The sequence below is a fragment of the Saccopteryx bilineata genome, chromosome 2, assembly GCF_036850765.1.
Source record: "Saccopteryx bilineata isolate mSacBil1 chromosome 2, mSacBil1_pri_phased_curated, whole genome shotgun sequence".
NCBI lineage: Eukaryota > Metazoa > Chordata > Mammalia > Chiroptera > Emballonuridae > Saccopteryx > Saccopteryx bilineata.
Genome location: NC_089491.1, coordinates 124,634,505 through 124,651,325, shown reverse-complemented (window position 1 = coordinate 124,651,325; position 16,821 = coordinate 124,634,505). Strand labels below are relative to the sequence as shown.

At 43.5% G+C, this 16,821-nt stretch overlaps 1 protein-coding gene across 4 annotated transcripts in view; it reads right to left on the bottom strand.

Moving 5' to 3' along the window:
- The window catches only part of POC1B (POC1 centriolar protein B), a 122,191-nt gene that overhangs the window by 85,943 nt on the left and 19,427 nt on the right, over window positions 1-16,821 (bottom strand). For 3 of the 4 annotated variants that reach the window (XM_066257774.1, XM_066257776.1, XM_066257775.1), the window contains 2 exons: window positions 6,281-6,452; window positions 1,306-1,485 (listed from right to left, as the gene is read on the bottom strand). In XM_066257774.1, coding sequence (XP_066113871.1) covers window positions 1,306-1,485; window positions 6,281-6,452 — 352 coding nt within the window. Of the gene's footprint in view, window positions 1-1,305; window positions 1,486-3,055; window positions 3,175-6,280; window positions 6,453-16,821 lie in introns of those variants that run through there. The other variant, XM_066257777.1, reaches the window with a different exon arrangement.

Genomic DNA, 16,821 nt, shown 5'->3' with positions numbered 1-16,821 from the left:
TAAATGTTAGAGACCTAAGGTTCTAGTCTCTTCCCTCTCCCTCCAAAGTAATCAAACACATTAGCCAAGTAACCACCTTCAGAGGAGAAAAAGTAGTTCTTTGTGCTTCTGTCACTTTCAATTGGACAATTTTAACTTTAACTCTGAGTCTTAGCCTCCTCATCTGCACAGTGGGGAAAGTAAAATAATAGCCCTTCCCTCCCAGGGCAGTTCCAACGGGGAAACGAGGTACATACTTCAAGTCTGTTAGTAAGCAGCATGTCTTGGGAGCAGAAAGGGCTCCATGGCTGTTACTGACCGTTAGTAACACCTACAACAGCATTCTCCCAACAGAATATTGCAAAGAGCATGGAGTCATTCTTAGTTCCTTTCTTTCTCCGTCACAACCAATGTGACAGCAAGTACTGTTGGTTGTAACTTCAAACTACTATATCTAGAATCCAGCCACCTCTCAAAATCTCCAGTGTCACCACTTGGGATGGTCCAAGCCATCACGGAAACTACTGTAAGAGCCTCCCAACAACAGCTCCCTGCTTCAGCCCTGACTCCAAGTGAGCCCATTACAAAGTAAGTCAGAAAATGGACATGGTCCAATGGCATCTCATCTTGCTCAGGGTGTACATCAGATCCAGTCGCTCCCGCTCCCTCCCGGAACTCTGCCCCACACCAGCCTCCTCACTTGTCCTCAACCAGCCACCGGCTCTAGCCTCAGGGCTTCCACACCTGCTTCCTCTGTCCAAGACTCCTTTCCCAAGCGTCTTCCAGCCTCACCCCTTCTTCCCTCTTCCGTTAGGTTAGGTCTCTGCTCAGAAACCACCCTCTTTGTGAGGACGGCTCAACTCCCTGTTTAAAATGTGTAGCTCCCCTCTAATCCAGCTCCCTTAGTTTCCCTAAAAGTTACCACCATCTGACCTACCATATCTCTTTTCCTATTTGGTTACTGCCTGTCTCCTCTCTCTACAATGTAAGCTTCATGACAGCAGGAGTTTTTGACTGTTTGTTTACCATTGTTCTCATCACTGTTGTGTTCCCAGGCACACAGTAAATGTTTGCTGAATGAATGGAAGGGAGAAGGGAGGAAGGGAGGAAGGGAGGAGGGGATAAAGTAGGGGGAGGAGGAAAGAAGGGGGGGGAGAAAAGAAGGGGGAAAGGAAGAGTGGAAAGAAAGGGCAAGGAAGGGGAAAGGAAGGGAGGTAGAGAGGAAGAAAGGGAGAAAGACAAACTCCTTTTCTGGGAGTTGGAGGGCAAACAGACTACGGCAGGGGAAAAATGTGGAAATATTATTATGAAGCTTTCTGCACTTACTTGGCACAGCGTACCCAGTGTGTATGTCGGTACAAGGAGTATAAGAAGCGCTGGCGATACATGTTCCATACTTTGATGGATTTGTCTTCAGAAGCTGTAGCTAGAAACTGGCCGTCAGCTGAAAAGTCCACACTGCGAACTGGAGCTGTGTGAGCTTTAAATTCAGAGGATTTTCCTCTCCTGGAATAAATGGTTTAATATTTATAACATGTGATTTAGTTATAGTCAATAGTTAATTAGTATACAGACTCTGAAACATATAGAACAGCTTAACTCTTGGTAACTAGCAAGTGTAAAAAGGTTGTATTGAATTAGACGCTTCATCAGTACTGTTTCAAGCTGGTCTTGTCAATTAAAGTCACAACTGATACTTAATAAGAAAGACCCTAGGTTCCAACCCTGACAGGCATTTGCTCTTTATGTTTTAATTGGAAGCTAGGGAAATAACATTTTGAACAAATCTCTACCATACATTTAAAGTTCCTGTTGTTCTTCTAAAAATAGTAATATAAAATTTAAAGAACCTGCAACCTAGAAAAGCTAAGATTTATTAAATGAAGAGCTCCAAGGCAATGTTTTCAAAGTGGGGTCACATGCAAGTTGTGTGGATGGGCCGTCTGGGTGGGGAAGATGTCCCCGAGTCATTTGGCTCTACACAGAATGTCCCTCAGTGATCTGACTTTCCTGTTTCCACCCTCCACTACAGAAAACTGAGACCCCTGTCCAGCCCGCCCCAGGGTTTATGGAAGGCCTTGCTTCCACTCCCAAGCAAAACAAAGGATAAATGGTAACAACATAGTACTTCAGTGCTGAACACCTTGTAATTGCAGAGGGATTTCTTTTTTCTTGGCTAGGGTGGGAAAAAAGAGAATAGGAAAAAGAGACGGAGAAAATAATATGTGACATTTAAGGAGAAGCAGCAGGGGAAAGAATGTTAGAATAATTAGGAGCAGCCTAGTCGATAGCACTGGAATTAAAGGTGATATTTGGGAAATGCTCTTTGTGTCAGCGCTTCGAAGTTCCCAAGGCACTTTCACTGTATATACATCCAGACGTAATAGCTTTTCCATTGAAAGTCATATCTAGCCAGGTGATCCCGAATGAGGAAAATCTCCATAACTGTTTGAAAAAGATCAGGTAGCAGAATTTAGAGAAGCTGGGAAGTTACACTGAACACCTGCCTTTCCTCCCACACCCAGTAGGTCAACACACCTATTGAGCAATAGTGTTGCCGTGGTCACTGCCTAAGTATCTTTTGAACCATGCCTCTTCTTTCTATCCCAACTATGCTTGCTGTAAGATATATTCTCAATATCCTTCACCTAGATTATTGCAAAAGCCTCTTAGCTGGTGTCCCTGCTCTAATCTTTTATCCCTCCTCCAGTCACCTACATACTGTGTAATGCCTTGCTAAAAGCATAACTCCATGTGTGTAGATCCCAGTGTAAACATGTCACTGGCTGCCTTCCAAAAAAAGGTACAACACCCACGCTCTCCGGCAGGGCATCCTGCCACCACACTGGACTTTGCCCTCTGAGAACAGTCACAGTGCTTCAGACCCTCTCCTGGCTCTGTGCTGACTGCTGCTCAGCCTGAACTGCCTGCCCGTCCCAGATCCCACTGACCAGCAGACAGGCTGAATTGCTCCCTGTCTGCTCCATCGATTTTGATGCACTACTCCTCTTCTCTAAATAGTCCTGTTTCTCTCCTATTAAGCAGTAAGTATTTGAGGACAGGAATGATGACTTACGTATCTCTCTAAGACCAGAATCTGGCACAGGGTCAGGCATATAAAAACAGCTCAATGCATTTTGTTGAATCCCACTGGGAAGAAGCAACACTTAAAGGTCCTTAGTTCCATCCTGGCTTACCCCTCCAGTGGCCTACAAAAGGCAAAGGTGACTCATAAATCTCATCCCCTGATGTACGTATGATATTACACCAGGAATAACAAAAATCAATATTTATAAGAAAACAGGAGAGAGCATTCAGGGACTAGTCCAATAAGGTTTCTAGGGAAAGTTCTATGAGTAGAGGTCAGAGCACAGTTTGGCCTGAACTCTGGCATAAGGCCGAGAGAAAACAAATAAAGCCTGGGCATCTGCCATGACCAGGAAGCCAAGAGACAGTCGGCACCACTGACGTGTGCCCTGCTCGCTGGTGCTGCCCTGCACTGGCCAGCAGGCCCTCCGCTCGCCTTCCTTCTGAAGGCCCTCCTCTGCTGCAGGCGGCCTCGCCACTGGATCCGGCCTCAACAGGAAGCACGGGGAAGAAACAAGATAGGAGCGCCTTGCTTTGTTGTGCCAGTCCTTAACTGGTTTCCAGCTCCTCGCCTGGCCTTCGTGTGGGCGCTCTGCCTCCCACATATTTACCTGTTCTTTCTGCCCGAATTCTCCTGACTGCCCACCATGACAAACTCCAGGCCAAACCTGCTTCCCCTGTGCTGTGTTAGCCTTCCAGCCACCTGCGGCGGTGTGTCTGAGAACACGGAGCCCACAGTTCCTCAACCCTGTATACACACGCCACTTCTCACAGGAGACAGACTCTGCTGATTTTTCCTCCCTTTGAATCTGGGCTGGTGTTGTGAATGACTGACCAACAGAAGGGGGTAGAAGTGACACTCTGCAAACCTGGCCCTTGAAAGGTGTCACAGCTTCCGCTTATACTATCCTAGAACCTGGCTGCCATGCTATATATCCCTGTCCTGCCGGAGGGCAAAGGGCAGAGGATGACCAAGGTGCCCCAGACAATAGCCAGCACCAAGGCCCTTGGCAGAGGAGTGAGGCATCGGGCCCGCCACCCCTGACATCAGCTGAATGAGGAGCCATAAGGAATAGCCAACACCAAATGGGGCAGAAGAATTATCCAGAGGACAACCCACAAAACTATGAGAAATGATAGGTCAATAGGTATTGTATTAAGCTAAGTTTTGAATATGGTTACACAGCAATAGAGAACTCGATATGTGTGTTTCCTTCCCATTGCCATGACCCACTATTGCCCGGGTCCCACTCTATGATTAAAAATGAAGAGACATCAACACAAGCTTCACTGTTGTCCTTAGGTCACCCAGTACCGATTAATGATTCAGTGTGTTGTCAGCTCACGTACCTCTGTAGAGTTTGTTCATCAAGGCTTCCTTGAATTAGTAATGAGTGACTGAGGCTGTACTGTGCTGGTCCTCAATTCCCAAAATGCAGACTTTTACAAAATGTTTTCCCTTTTAAACCCCAAACCAGTCTCTCTCCCATACAGTTCCCCTCGATATTGCTATCCACAGTGTCACTATAACATGTCACTTCTCTTCAATAGTTTTTGCTGCCCTCAGGATAATAGACTGCTCAGCATGGAGTTCCCCTTGGGTGGTGGCAAGAACAGGAACTTTCTTTCATGGGTGTGCCTAGTTCAGTCACATACCACCAATCAAATCCTGCCATGACAGGGTCATACAAAATGTTCACACTCTTATTCTCTGAAGTATTCACAGGGGGAAAAGATATGATGTGTAGGGTTTGTTCTAAAACTACTAAAGTGAAAAAACAAAAATAAAACCAAAAACTCCAGGGAGAAGGAATAGCTGAAAGGCGAGGCCGCCTGCAGCAGAGAATAACTGTTGAAGGTGATTGTGGGTGTGGGCGCAGGAGACTTGGTGCTATTCATTCTCTTTCCAAGTATGTTTGAGAAAATTGCATAATTAAGAGTTTATAGCTAAAGAAACTGAAATCAAGATTTCAAAGAAATATCTGCACTGCCACGTTCACTGCAGCATTATTCACAATAGGCAAGACATGGAAACAATCTAAACGTCAAGGGGCACTGCAATAAATCTAACTGAAAGTAACCTCGCAGGGAGATCTCTCTGGTCGTAAATTCCTAACTGGGAAGGTTATGGTGGGTAGTCAGACCCAGGCATGGAACTTCTTTAGTAAAAAATTTATCTTTGCCTTAAGCAAGTTCTGGCCATAGATTTTGTGCCTCTAGGTTAACACCCCTTTGAAATGACTCTTTTCCAGGCCCCTATAATCACCCTCAAGAGAGCACATAGTCTTGTTAACTATCCTGTAATCCAGTCCCTACCTTGTTTTCTCCTTCCTCCATGTAACCTTACGTTCCCCCCTTGATCCCTAATTCATAAAAGAAACAGTCATTCCGCAGAGCCTCTGAGAGCTTGCTTCCTGGCCACTGCTAGTGTGTCTCAAACTCTTATAAAAATTCTCTATAGGTTTTGGACATTTCTTATACCAACAATATATACAATGGAATATTCTTCAGTCATAAAAAAAGAAGGAAATCCTGCCATTTGCAACAACATGAATGGACCTTAATTGCTTTAAAATAAAAATTTAAAAATTTTAAAAAAATCATGGCTCAGTAACTGCTTAAAATAGATAGGCTATCAGCTAGGATTTGAAAAGTCTCTTAGAGGAGGATTTGTTATAATGGGACAGGACCTTACAACAAATGCAATGATTTACACTTCTGTCAGAAATTTTCTTTAACAAGAACATCTGGAGCCTAATAATGAATGATATGCATCAAAGAAGAGTTCTGGCACAGGGGTTTTTAATGGTGACCAGAGGTCCCTATAGATCTATGAATGGGCTTTAGGAGGTTAATAAACGTACAGCTTTTGGTTATACATGCCAATGTGTATCTCTCTGGGGAGACAACCTGAGGTTTCCATCAGATTTACTAAGGGATTGATAACTATTCACCCACCTCCAATAACATAATGGATATTAAGCATATATCCATTGTAAGAAATAGTTTTAAAATAGGGGACATAATTATGAGGTAGAGATGAGAAAAAAGTGCTTTGAAATGACTGACTTAACACCTCGTGTGTGACTCAGACCCAGGACAGTGCAGGGGACTGGGGAGTGGGGCCCTCCTGAGAAAGTCCACCAGGAGCAGCCAGGCTCTGGTTTCTTTCACATTTCTAAATCCAGGGCATATCAGGTGCTGTTTCTCTTACTTATCCGGAATCCAGAGTCTAACAGTTCTGTCTCGTGAAGCAGATGCCAATAAGTTTCCAAGTGGAGAAAACTGCACGCTGGTTATGACGTCCTTGTGACCCATGTATCTGAAAGCTCTTGTTTGTGGCCTGAAACTCCATAGCATGAGAAATGTATCCCAGGAAGCAGTAGCTATCAAGAAATAGAAGAAAAAAATTGTTAAAATGTAACATATAGTTATGTCTCGTTACAATGGGCAATCTATCTAATAACAAGATGCCCAGGTAATAGAGGGGCTGAAGGTTGCAAGGCTGACCAAGTAATAGCAGAAATATTTTTATAAGAAACCGAAAGCTACCTCGTGAATATGCAACCTTAGCTGTGTCCTATGTAACTGGCCACTGTGTTGGGCTAGAGCTCAATGACCATCTACTAGAACAGCACAGCATAACAGAGCACACAGGATTTGGGAGTCAGTTCTCCTCTAACTCTCGGAGTGACTGGGGAAAGTTACTCAACGTCTCTGTTCTGAGGCCTGAATGGTGTTCCTGACAGGGCTGGAGGAGATGGTTTTTTAAAAATTGTTTTAGTGGAAATAATTTCACATTTATAGAAAGTTACAAGAATATTGTAAAGAACATTAAAAGATACGTTACCAGATCCACCTGTTGTTTATATTCTGCCCCATTTGGTTTATAATTTGCCCTTACACTCACTTGCACATGCATGCTCTCTCTCTGTATACATGAGTATGCACACACATAGGTTTATTCGCGAACCATTTAGGAGTAAGGAAATAGATCTTCATGGCCCTTTGATTCCTAAGTATTGGTATTTCAGAATATTCTCTTACATTGCACAGTCATCAACTTTGGGAAATTTATCACTGATAATAGTTTAATCTACCAGCTTTATTCCAATTCTGTCATAGATCCACTAAGGTCTTCTGTAGCTAGACAAGGTAATCTTATGTCTCTTTATGCTGTTATGTGTGCCAGACATTGGCTGAAGGCTTTAGGAAGAAGAAAATAAATGTAATCAATGGTGGAACTAAATGCCTTGGACAAAGAGTGAACAAGAGAGTGAATGTGATAAACAAGAGAAAGCGTAGTCTAAGGGTCCTGCCTCAAACTAAAGTTTTACATACCCATATAGCCCCAAAATAACCCAATAGTAGGAACCAGGTCAATGAGAATCACTAACTCTAGACTATAGAATGCTTAGGAAAAAAAATGCAACTTAATAAAATTTAAATGCAATAAATATTACTGTTATAGTCACTGAAAACCTAAATTCTTTAGCCACAGATAAAATTCATTTGGGCTTACTTAGCCTATGCATTGTTTCCAGGTCAAACAGTTAAAGTGAGTTTATAAGTTTCAAACTATAATGCTATATACTACTATTCCCCTTTTAAAAAGTACAAAGAGTTGATGTTCTACCACAGCTCATCAAATTATTAAATATCTATATCAGGATCTGAATTATCTGAGGTAAATGTAGACAAAATAGGGAAAACAATGAATTATCATATGCTTTATATGTAGGGCCCTATTTGAGTTCCAGTGTATTATGCTACAAGTAAGAGCTACAGAAAGGCCTGACCTGTGGCATCGCAGTGGACAGAGCATCGACCTGGAATGCTGAGGCTGCCAGTTTGAAATCCTGGGCTTGCCTGGTCAAGGCACATATGAGAAGCAACTACTACAAGTTGATGCTTCCCGCTCCTCCCCCTCTTTAAAATCAATAATTAAAATCTTAAAAAAACAAAAACAAAAAACCAAAAAGGTCTACAGAAGGAAAATAGGATACAACCCTTTACCTCAAAGAATCACACAGTACTGTAGAGGAGAAAGTCCATTAGTATTGTACTATCATACACATTTAGAGGACTTTTATATATTATTCATTCTCAGTGTTATATGGGGTAGGTAGTGGTTCTTCCCAAGGAAAGGACACTTGAGCAGACATCTGGGTGAAATGAGTCATTGCCCTGGCTAAGGAATAGAGAAAGAGCACGCTGAGAAGAAACCCTGAATGCAGGGGCCTAACACAATAACACATTTGAAGACCAAGGACCAGGAAGGAGGCCAGGGTATCCGCAGCGAAAGGGAGATAAAGAGAACACTGAGATGGAAGCGGAGAAGCAAGCCCATGCCAGCCGAGGAGCCACGGAAACAGGTGTGCGTTTATTCTGAGTGCAGTGGGAAACTACTGGAAGATTTTGAACAGGGGGGTCTCATGAACTGATATAAGAAAATTGCCTCTCTGACAATGAGAAAAAGATGGTCTTTTTAAAAAATGATGTCAGGTCAACTGGATAGTCATAAAAAAAAGGTAACTTGAATCCTACATTTTATGCTATACATACATACACACAAAAAATATCCATATGGATTGTAGATCTAAATGTGATAGGTAAAACAATATACTTTCAGAACAAGAACATAGTAGAATTATCTTCATGGCTATTGAGATAGGCAAAGATTACTTAAATGGGTCATAAAAATTACTAAATTACTAAAGGAAAAGAACAATAAGTTGTACTACACTAAATTAAGAGATTTTGCTGATTGAAGGATACCATTAGAACTGAAAAGGCAGGCCACAGAGTGGACAAAAATATTTATAATACATACATCCAACATAAAACAAAGAATCTATAAAGAGTCTTATAAACTAATTAGAAAAGGCAGGAAAATAGGCAAAGGGCTTAAAATGGCATTTCATTAAGGAGGATATCCAAATGGTCAGTAAACATGAAAAGATACTCAATTCCATTAGTCACTAGATAAACAAAAATGAAAACCACAATGAGATACCACTACACATTCCTCAGAATGGTGATAATGAAAAAGATAAAAACAATAGCCAATCTTGGAGAGGATGTGAACAATAGGAACTCTCATATAATGCTGGTGGTATAACCACTTAGAAAAACTGCTTTTGAAATACCTACTAAAGCTGAATATACACTTACCATTTGATTAAGCAATTTTACTGCTTGGTATGTGCCTAAGATAAATTCTTATATATGTTTAGCAACAGACATACAATAATGTTTGTGGTGGTACTATTAAAAATTGAACTAGAAACCCAAATATCCATCAAAGTAAAATGAATATATAAATTGTGGAATATTGATACTATGTACCCACTGTGTATCATTTCATAGTATCATATAAATTTCATTTATATGAAGTTCAAGAAGTAGCATACTAATCTCTGGAGTCATAAGTCAGCATAGAGATGATGTGAGTGGTGGGGGGGAGGATAAGAGGGCTTCTGCGGGATCAGTACTATCATGTCTCTTGCTCTGGGTGCTGGTTAAATGAGCATGTCACATTGTGAAGATTCATCAAATTGTCCAATTTTGGTACATATCTTATATCTCAATAAAACATTTAGGAAATACCAGTGTCTCCCCAATAAAGTTCAATTAAAAAGACACTTAGGTCTGACCGGTGGTGGCACAGTGGATAGAGCATTGACCCAGGACACTGAAGTCTCAGATTCAAACCCTGAGGTCACCAGCTTGAGTGTGGGTTCATTCGGTTTGAGTGCAGGCTTGTCAGCTTGAGTACAGCGCTGCCAGCTTGACTGTGTGTTCATTGACATGACCCCATGGTTGCTAGCTTGAGCCCAAAGGTTGCTGGCTTGAAGTCTAAGATTGCTGGTTTGAGCAAGGGGTCATTGGCTTGGCCTAAGCCCCCCAGTCAAGGCATGTGTGAAAAGCAACCAATGAACAACTGACTAAAGTGATGCAACTATGAGTTGATGCTTCTTATCTCTCTCTATTCCAGTCTCTGTCTCTCACTAAAATAGATAGATGATAGATAGATATAGATAGATAGATGATAGATAGATAGATAGATAGATAGATAGATAGATAGATAGATAGATAGATAGATATTTAGGAAAAATATCACTGGCTATTGTGTGGAGAATACACAGGGGGACAGAACTGAAGGAGATCAATTAGGAGGCTGCAATAATCTAGCCAGGGAATGTGGTGGTCTGGACCAGCCTAGAGATGGTGGAAAGGGAAGATGCATGGTAAAGGTGGAGCCTATGAGGCTTGCTGATGAATTAGAGATGAGGAAGAGAAAAAAAGCAGTAGCAAATAAGTCAGGCTTTTAGTCTGGGGCACCCAGGTGAATTTCACTGCTACTGAATGAGATTGGAAAGACCAGAAGAGGAAGAGGTTGAGGGTAAGGCAGAAAGGGGTGGGAAAGAGCTCTTTTTAGAACATAAAGTTTAAGATATCTGTAGGGAAACAGCTGTGTTAGGCTGGCTTGCTTGCACTTTGCATGATTAGCATGTGAGTACACGACAGAGACCCATGTGTGTAGACTATATAAGGCTACAGGTATTGTACTTTCCTTTGGCGCAGATTGCTTGCCTGCCACTGTGAGGGGTGGTTTGCCTGTTTGTTACCTGCTGTTGTTAGAATCTAATAAATGGGAATGGCCCCTTCTTTCCAGCTCCAAAGTTCCTCTACTGTTTGCCCAAATCCAGTGTGAACCTCCCTGACTTTGACCACTGGCATTACATCTGGTATAGCGGGCAGAATTCAGATCAGATTCGCATGGGCCCCCAATACCCTTGAAGAGTGAGATAGAGGAGAGGCTGTTGTCCTTGAGCATATGGTTCCCTGTGGCTACCCTGTTGGGAGCCATGGGCTGATTGTTTTTACAGCCCTGTGAGCAGAAACTGAAAGCCCTATGCTAGAGGCTGCCTGAGTTCTAGAGCTCCAGTGTGAGCTTAAGGCTGAGCACCAACAGTGGTAGGAGCTGCAACAGTTAATGGAGAAGAAATTGCGGGTTTGAGAGATCCAGTTTGCACTAGAAGTCGAATGTTGGGAGTGGCAGTTGCTAGAGAAACAGCTGGAGGTTCAAGAGCTCCAGTTTCAGCTTCAGGCCGAGAGCTGGTAGCCACAAGAGCTGAAGTGGTCACTGAAGAAGGAGTGTCAGTAGAGTGATTCTGACTCAGTAGCAGTAGGTGTTTCCAACTCCTTCTTCTTCTCTGAGGAGGAAGTTTGGGCTGAAACAGCTGTTGGCAGACTTAGAGCACAGCTGGAGGCCACCCAGAAAGTAAAAACCCAGCAGCAAAAAGTGTCTCAGAGTCAGGCACAACACCCTCCCCAGTGAGCAGAGCACTCTGTGATCCGGCCCTACACCTAGAGATAATGGAGTTAAGGGTGAAATTCAGGCAGAAACCCCCTGAGTTCCTGGCAGCTTGGTTGTGTGGATGTGGAATATATGGGTGGATGGCATCATACTCTCTGGAACAGAGATGGAGAAATTGGCCACCATTACACTCACTCCTCCCTGAGGCAGCGTCTTCAGAACTGCCATGACAACCTAGGAAATCATACCCTATTAGAATGGGTGATGGCTGCCATCTGTATGATCTGGCAGAATGCAGACTTACCAGGGGCACTGAGTCAGTGGCAATGGTATACTTAGTTGCAGGAGGTCCTCTGGGAACTGAGTATGAGGAATGCTGCTTTCAACCTGTGGTCCTATGGGCTAGATGAGCAAGTATTTACAGCACGGAGGAGAGACCTTATTCTCATGAGCACCCCATTCACCTTTTTGGGGTCACTGATATCTATCTCGGGCTACTATGTGGGGAAGCTCACCAATGCTGTCACACACACAGATGGTAGCAGATTTGGGGGAGGTAGAAGCAGGGTGGCACCATAAGGGTGTGTGGGCTACTACCTGTGCTGCCGCCCCTCAATGAACAAGAGAAAACAGGCTTGTAAAGGTTACCCAAACATAGATGTGGATAAACTGTGCCCAAGGCAGCTAGGGAGAAACTAGTGGAGAATCTAATAAAGTTCTTTTGGAGCTCTGGTGGTAGCTTAAATCAGAACAGATGTTCCAGCCACTAAAACAAATGGCCCCAGCAGCTACCAGTAAAACGGTTGGTGCTTGGATTGCACGGTTGAAAGATTATATGATGTGACCTCTGAAGGGTTTGAATGGGGCTTGTGGCAATGGACAGAGCACTTATGGAAAGGCACTGAGGTCCATTATCAAAGAGCTGTATGTCTACTTGCCTGTAATGAACTTTCACCTTTAGTGGTTTGTACAGATAGCTGCACTATTGTGGACTGATCATTGAGCAGTATAATGAACTTTTGAAGCAGGGACTGAAATAATAGGGGGCACCAGCTCCCTTGCTAGATGGACATGCCACTTGTGTACAGTAATGAGAGACTGTGATGTGGGGCACAGCACCTGTGGAGGCCCTCCTGCACCTGGCAGCTGCTCTCATCCAGCTGCAGGTATGCACCAAGGACACTTTACTCAAGCCAGGCTTTGGGTGGCAGGGCAACGTGCTCCTGCCCACCCAACAGCCCTCCATGAAGGCCAACGGCTTCAACTGATGTGGCCCTGGACTGTACAGGCCACCCCAACTATGATGGGTGGCTTTGTTGGCACTGTGGGGGAGGGCACTAGAGCTGGGCTTCCAGGTACTCACTGGGCAACCAGCACCTGGCCACCTAAGGGAGAAGTATTATCCCTTTAGTGCTCCAAGAGACATTGTGAAGGGCACCTTGGTAATCATTGTCATTTTCAGTATAGCTGTGTTGTTGCTGTAGTCTCTATTTATGTAATGTATCTCACTCCTCGCACAGGGACCATCACGGAAGATATCTGTTGCATACATTGTGAGGCGAGCAACCCTAAAGGGGTGGAGTGTTGGGAAAACAGCTGTGTTAGGCTTGCTCGCTTGCACTTTGCATGATTAGTGTGTGAGCACGTGGCTCTGTGTAGCTTAAATAAAGTTATGGGTACTTTCCCTGGAGGCGGATCACTTGCCTGCCACTGTGAGGGGCCGTTTTCCTGTTTGCTTGCCTGCCGCAGCAAGAAGAGGTTTTCTCTACCTGTTTGCTTGTCTGCCATTGCGAGAATCTAATAAACCTAATAAACGGGGATGGCCCAACACTTTCCAGCTCTGCAGTTCTTCTACCATCTTCCTGAATCCAATGTGAGCCTGCCTGGCCTCGGCCACCAGCAGTAAGATGCGCATTCGACGTACGAGTTGAAATGCCAAGTAGGATATTAGCTGTACTCACCTGGAGCTCAAAAAGAGGTTTTAATTGTACAGTGTGGTGGTTTAAAAGCAAATATAGAATTCAATTTCCTGATTCAAAGCCAGGTTTACCAGCTGTGTGCCTCTGGGTGAGTTACCCAACCTCTCTAGGACTGGGACAGTTCATCTGCCAAATAAGGTATTCAACGTAGTAAGTGAAATAATACTAGTAGTAATGTCTGGAGCATAGAAAACACTCCAATGTAGCCATTATTAGCAGCAGCAGCAGCTGCACACTGGGAACAGAATGGGTCACAGGAAGTGAGCACAGATAAAGAGGGCGAAGACACTCACCCTTGAGGGAGGAGCAAAGGAAGCAGCCATGAATGAAGAAGGCGGGGGCGAGGAGACTGTGGTGCCCAGAAGTTCAGAACGTCTTCCAAGAGGGTGATGAGCTGTGTCAGAGGCTTCTAAGAGACTTAGTAAGATCAGGCCTGAACAGGACCCGCCACACACTAAGTGGGGCCTTGTGTAGAATGTAAATGTGGGGTCCTTCGCCATGCTTTGTCAGAAGAGGAAAAGGGCACCTAGCCTGGAGTTGATGCTCAAAACATAACTTTAGAGTTGATGGCTACATACCCACATTAAAGCAATAAAGAAAGTGATAGAGAGCAAGATAAACAAATGGTCTGAAGGACTGAGACAGCTTAGCCTTAGGAGAAGGTGGCATTTCAGAGACCTACTAATTATAAACACCAGAGCAGAGATGTCCCAATTACTGCTGCATGGCCCAGGGTACACTCTATATTTTTCTGGAAATTTCAGAAAATAGAAAAAAAAAAAAAGACCAATAATCTAGGAAATCCCCATGAATGCATTTTTATTAAAACTGAAAACCAACACTGAATTTTCCTCCTTACTTCCTTAAGCTCCTCCCTCTGAACCCTAGTACTGTAATAAAAGATGTTTGACTATCGCTGTCAACACTGTACAGTGTCAACTTGAAATCTGCTTTCAGATTTAACAATTAGCCAAACCCTATATAAATATTACCACATAATTTAAAATGCCAAAGCCATACCATTTGGCATCCGATTGGTCTGTTTTGAGATAAAATGTCAAAGGGGGGAAATTAAGAGGAAAGGTTAACTGGTAAATCTACCCATTTAAAAAAATATTTATTTTTCTGTAACAATAATTCATTGTCCCAAGCAATCCGTGTTAAGACAAATGAAAGAACAAAGTCCGTGCTCACCTAGGCCAGTGCTTTGTCTCTGGAGGAACAGGAGGAACATGCTAACCAAGAACATGTTTGCACTCCATGAAGTCCAAAAGGCCAGCAGTTACTATATTGTCCTAAGTAGCAGTAACTTTCTGTAGTCAACCCAACTCTCACTTTTTAATTTAACCAGTCAGCTGCATTTTCTGTAAAGAAATGATACTGCCTCCAGTTCTTGCATTTGTTGTTAAATTATCTTTTCAATTCTTTCCTTCTTTTTTCCTTCCTCCTTCCCTCCCTCCTTCCTCTCTTTTTCTCTCTCTCTCTCTCTCCTGACTTTCTCCCTCTCTCCTTTCTTTTTGTAAAGGGGAGAGATGAGAAGCATCAACTCAAAGTTGCTTCACTTTAGTTGTTTATTTTTATTTATTTATTTTTTTCTTTTTTCATTTTTCTGAAGCTGGAAACAGGGAGAGACAGTCAGACAGACTCCCGCATGCGCCCGACCGGGATCCACCCGGCACGCCCACCAGGGGCGGTGCTCTGCCCACCAGGGGGCGATGCTCTGCCCATCCTGGGCGTCGCCATATTGCGACCAGAGCCACTCTAGCGCCTGAGGCAGAGGCCACAGAGCCATCCCCAGCGCCCGGGCCATCTTTGCTCCAATGGAGCCTTGGCTGCGGGAGGGGAAGAGAGAGACAGAGAGGAGAGCGCGGCGGAGGGGTGGAGAAGCAAACGGGCGCTTCTCCTATGTGCCCTGGCCGGGAATCGAACCCGGGTCCTCCGCACGCTAGGCCGACGCTCTACCGCTGAGCCAACCGGCCAGGGCCTTAGTTGTTTATTGATTGCTTCTAATACAAGCCTGGAGGTGGGGTGTGCTTAAGCCAAGCCAGTGACCCCTTGCTCAAGCCAGCGACCTTGGGCTTTAAACCAGAGACCTTGGAGTCCTGTCGGTAATCCCATGCTCAAGCCTGCAACCCCACACCCTAGCTGGTGACCTCAGAGTTTTGAACCAGGGACCTCAGCATATGGGGTCAATGTTCTATCTGCTATGCTACTTCTGGTCAGACTCTTTTCAGTTGTGAATACACGTACATGATACAGAATTCCAATATTACTAAAGAGTTTTTATTAAAACTTCCTTCCAGCCCTTGGCCCCTGATTCCTTTCCTAGAGGCAACCAGTGTTAACCAGTTTTTTGAGTATCTCCTTTATGTTTAAAGAGATGTGTGCTACTCACATTTATTTCTTATATAAATGGTGGCATGCTATTCCTGCCATCCTGTGTTCTGCCTCTCCGGCCTCCCTTTGCCCAGCCCTCTTAGTACAGGTTATAGGATATATCGCAGATCATGCTTTATTAGCACGTGGAACTGCATTTTTCTCCTCCCTCCATTTTTATAAGCTTTTATTTTGACAATTTCAAGCTTATAGTACAATGACAATGCAGCATAAAAAAAACTGTTATTAAACAATGCACCCAATAAATTTAATAAAAAAGGAACACCTTTATATTCCCTATTTTAGATTTTGCTTTTGACATTTTGTCCATTTATTATTTCATTCTCTCTATATATGCAAATTTTTATTTTGTTTCTTTACTGACAAGATTATTGGTTCTATTAATATTTTTATTGAATGTATTGGTGTGACATTGCTTATGTAAATTATGTAGGTTCCAGAGGTATAATTCTATAATACATCACTGTATATTATATTATTACATGTTCACCACCCAAAGTCTCTTTCTTTCTTTTTTATAATTTTATTTTTTTAATGGGGTGACATCAATAAATCAGGATACATATATTCAAAGATAACAAGTCCAGGTTATCTTGTCGTTCACAGCAAAATGGTGGGATCTTGATAACATGATACTGTCAGACCTCACCCTTACTGGACTATTGACCCTGAGAAAGAGGAATTCCAAAAAGTTGACAACCCGCCCCAAGGAGGGGCTCCGGACATACCAGGACTTTTGGTTCAACACCCACATGCTCGAAGCCCCCCAAGGAGGAGCATTCCGGACATACCAGGACTTTTGCCTCAGTATTCCCTCAGGCTCTCCCAAACACTATATAACTTGCCCCTAGTCTGTAACCGGTGCTCTTCTCCCCCAGGAGGAGTGCCTGGCAGGGTTCCTTTCTTCCTTTCAATAAAGCCTGTTACTCTGGTCTTTCGGAGTCCCATGGATTCCAACAGATACAAGCGAAATAAGTAAATCAGAAAAAACCAGGAACTGCATTATTCCATACGTAGGTGGGACATAAAAGTGAAACCAAAGTCTCTTTCAATCAC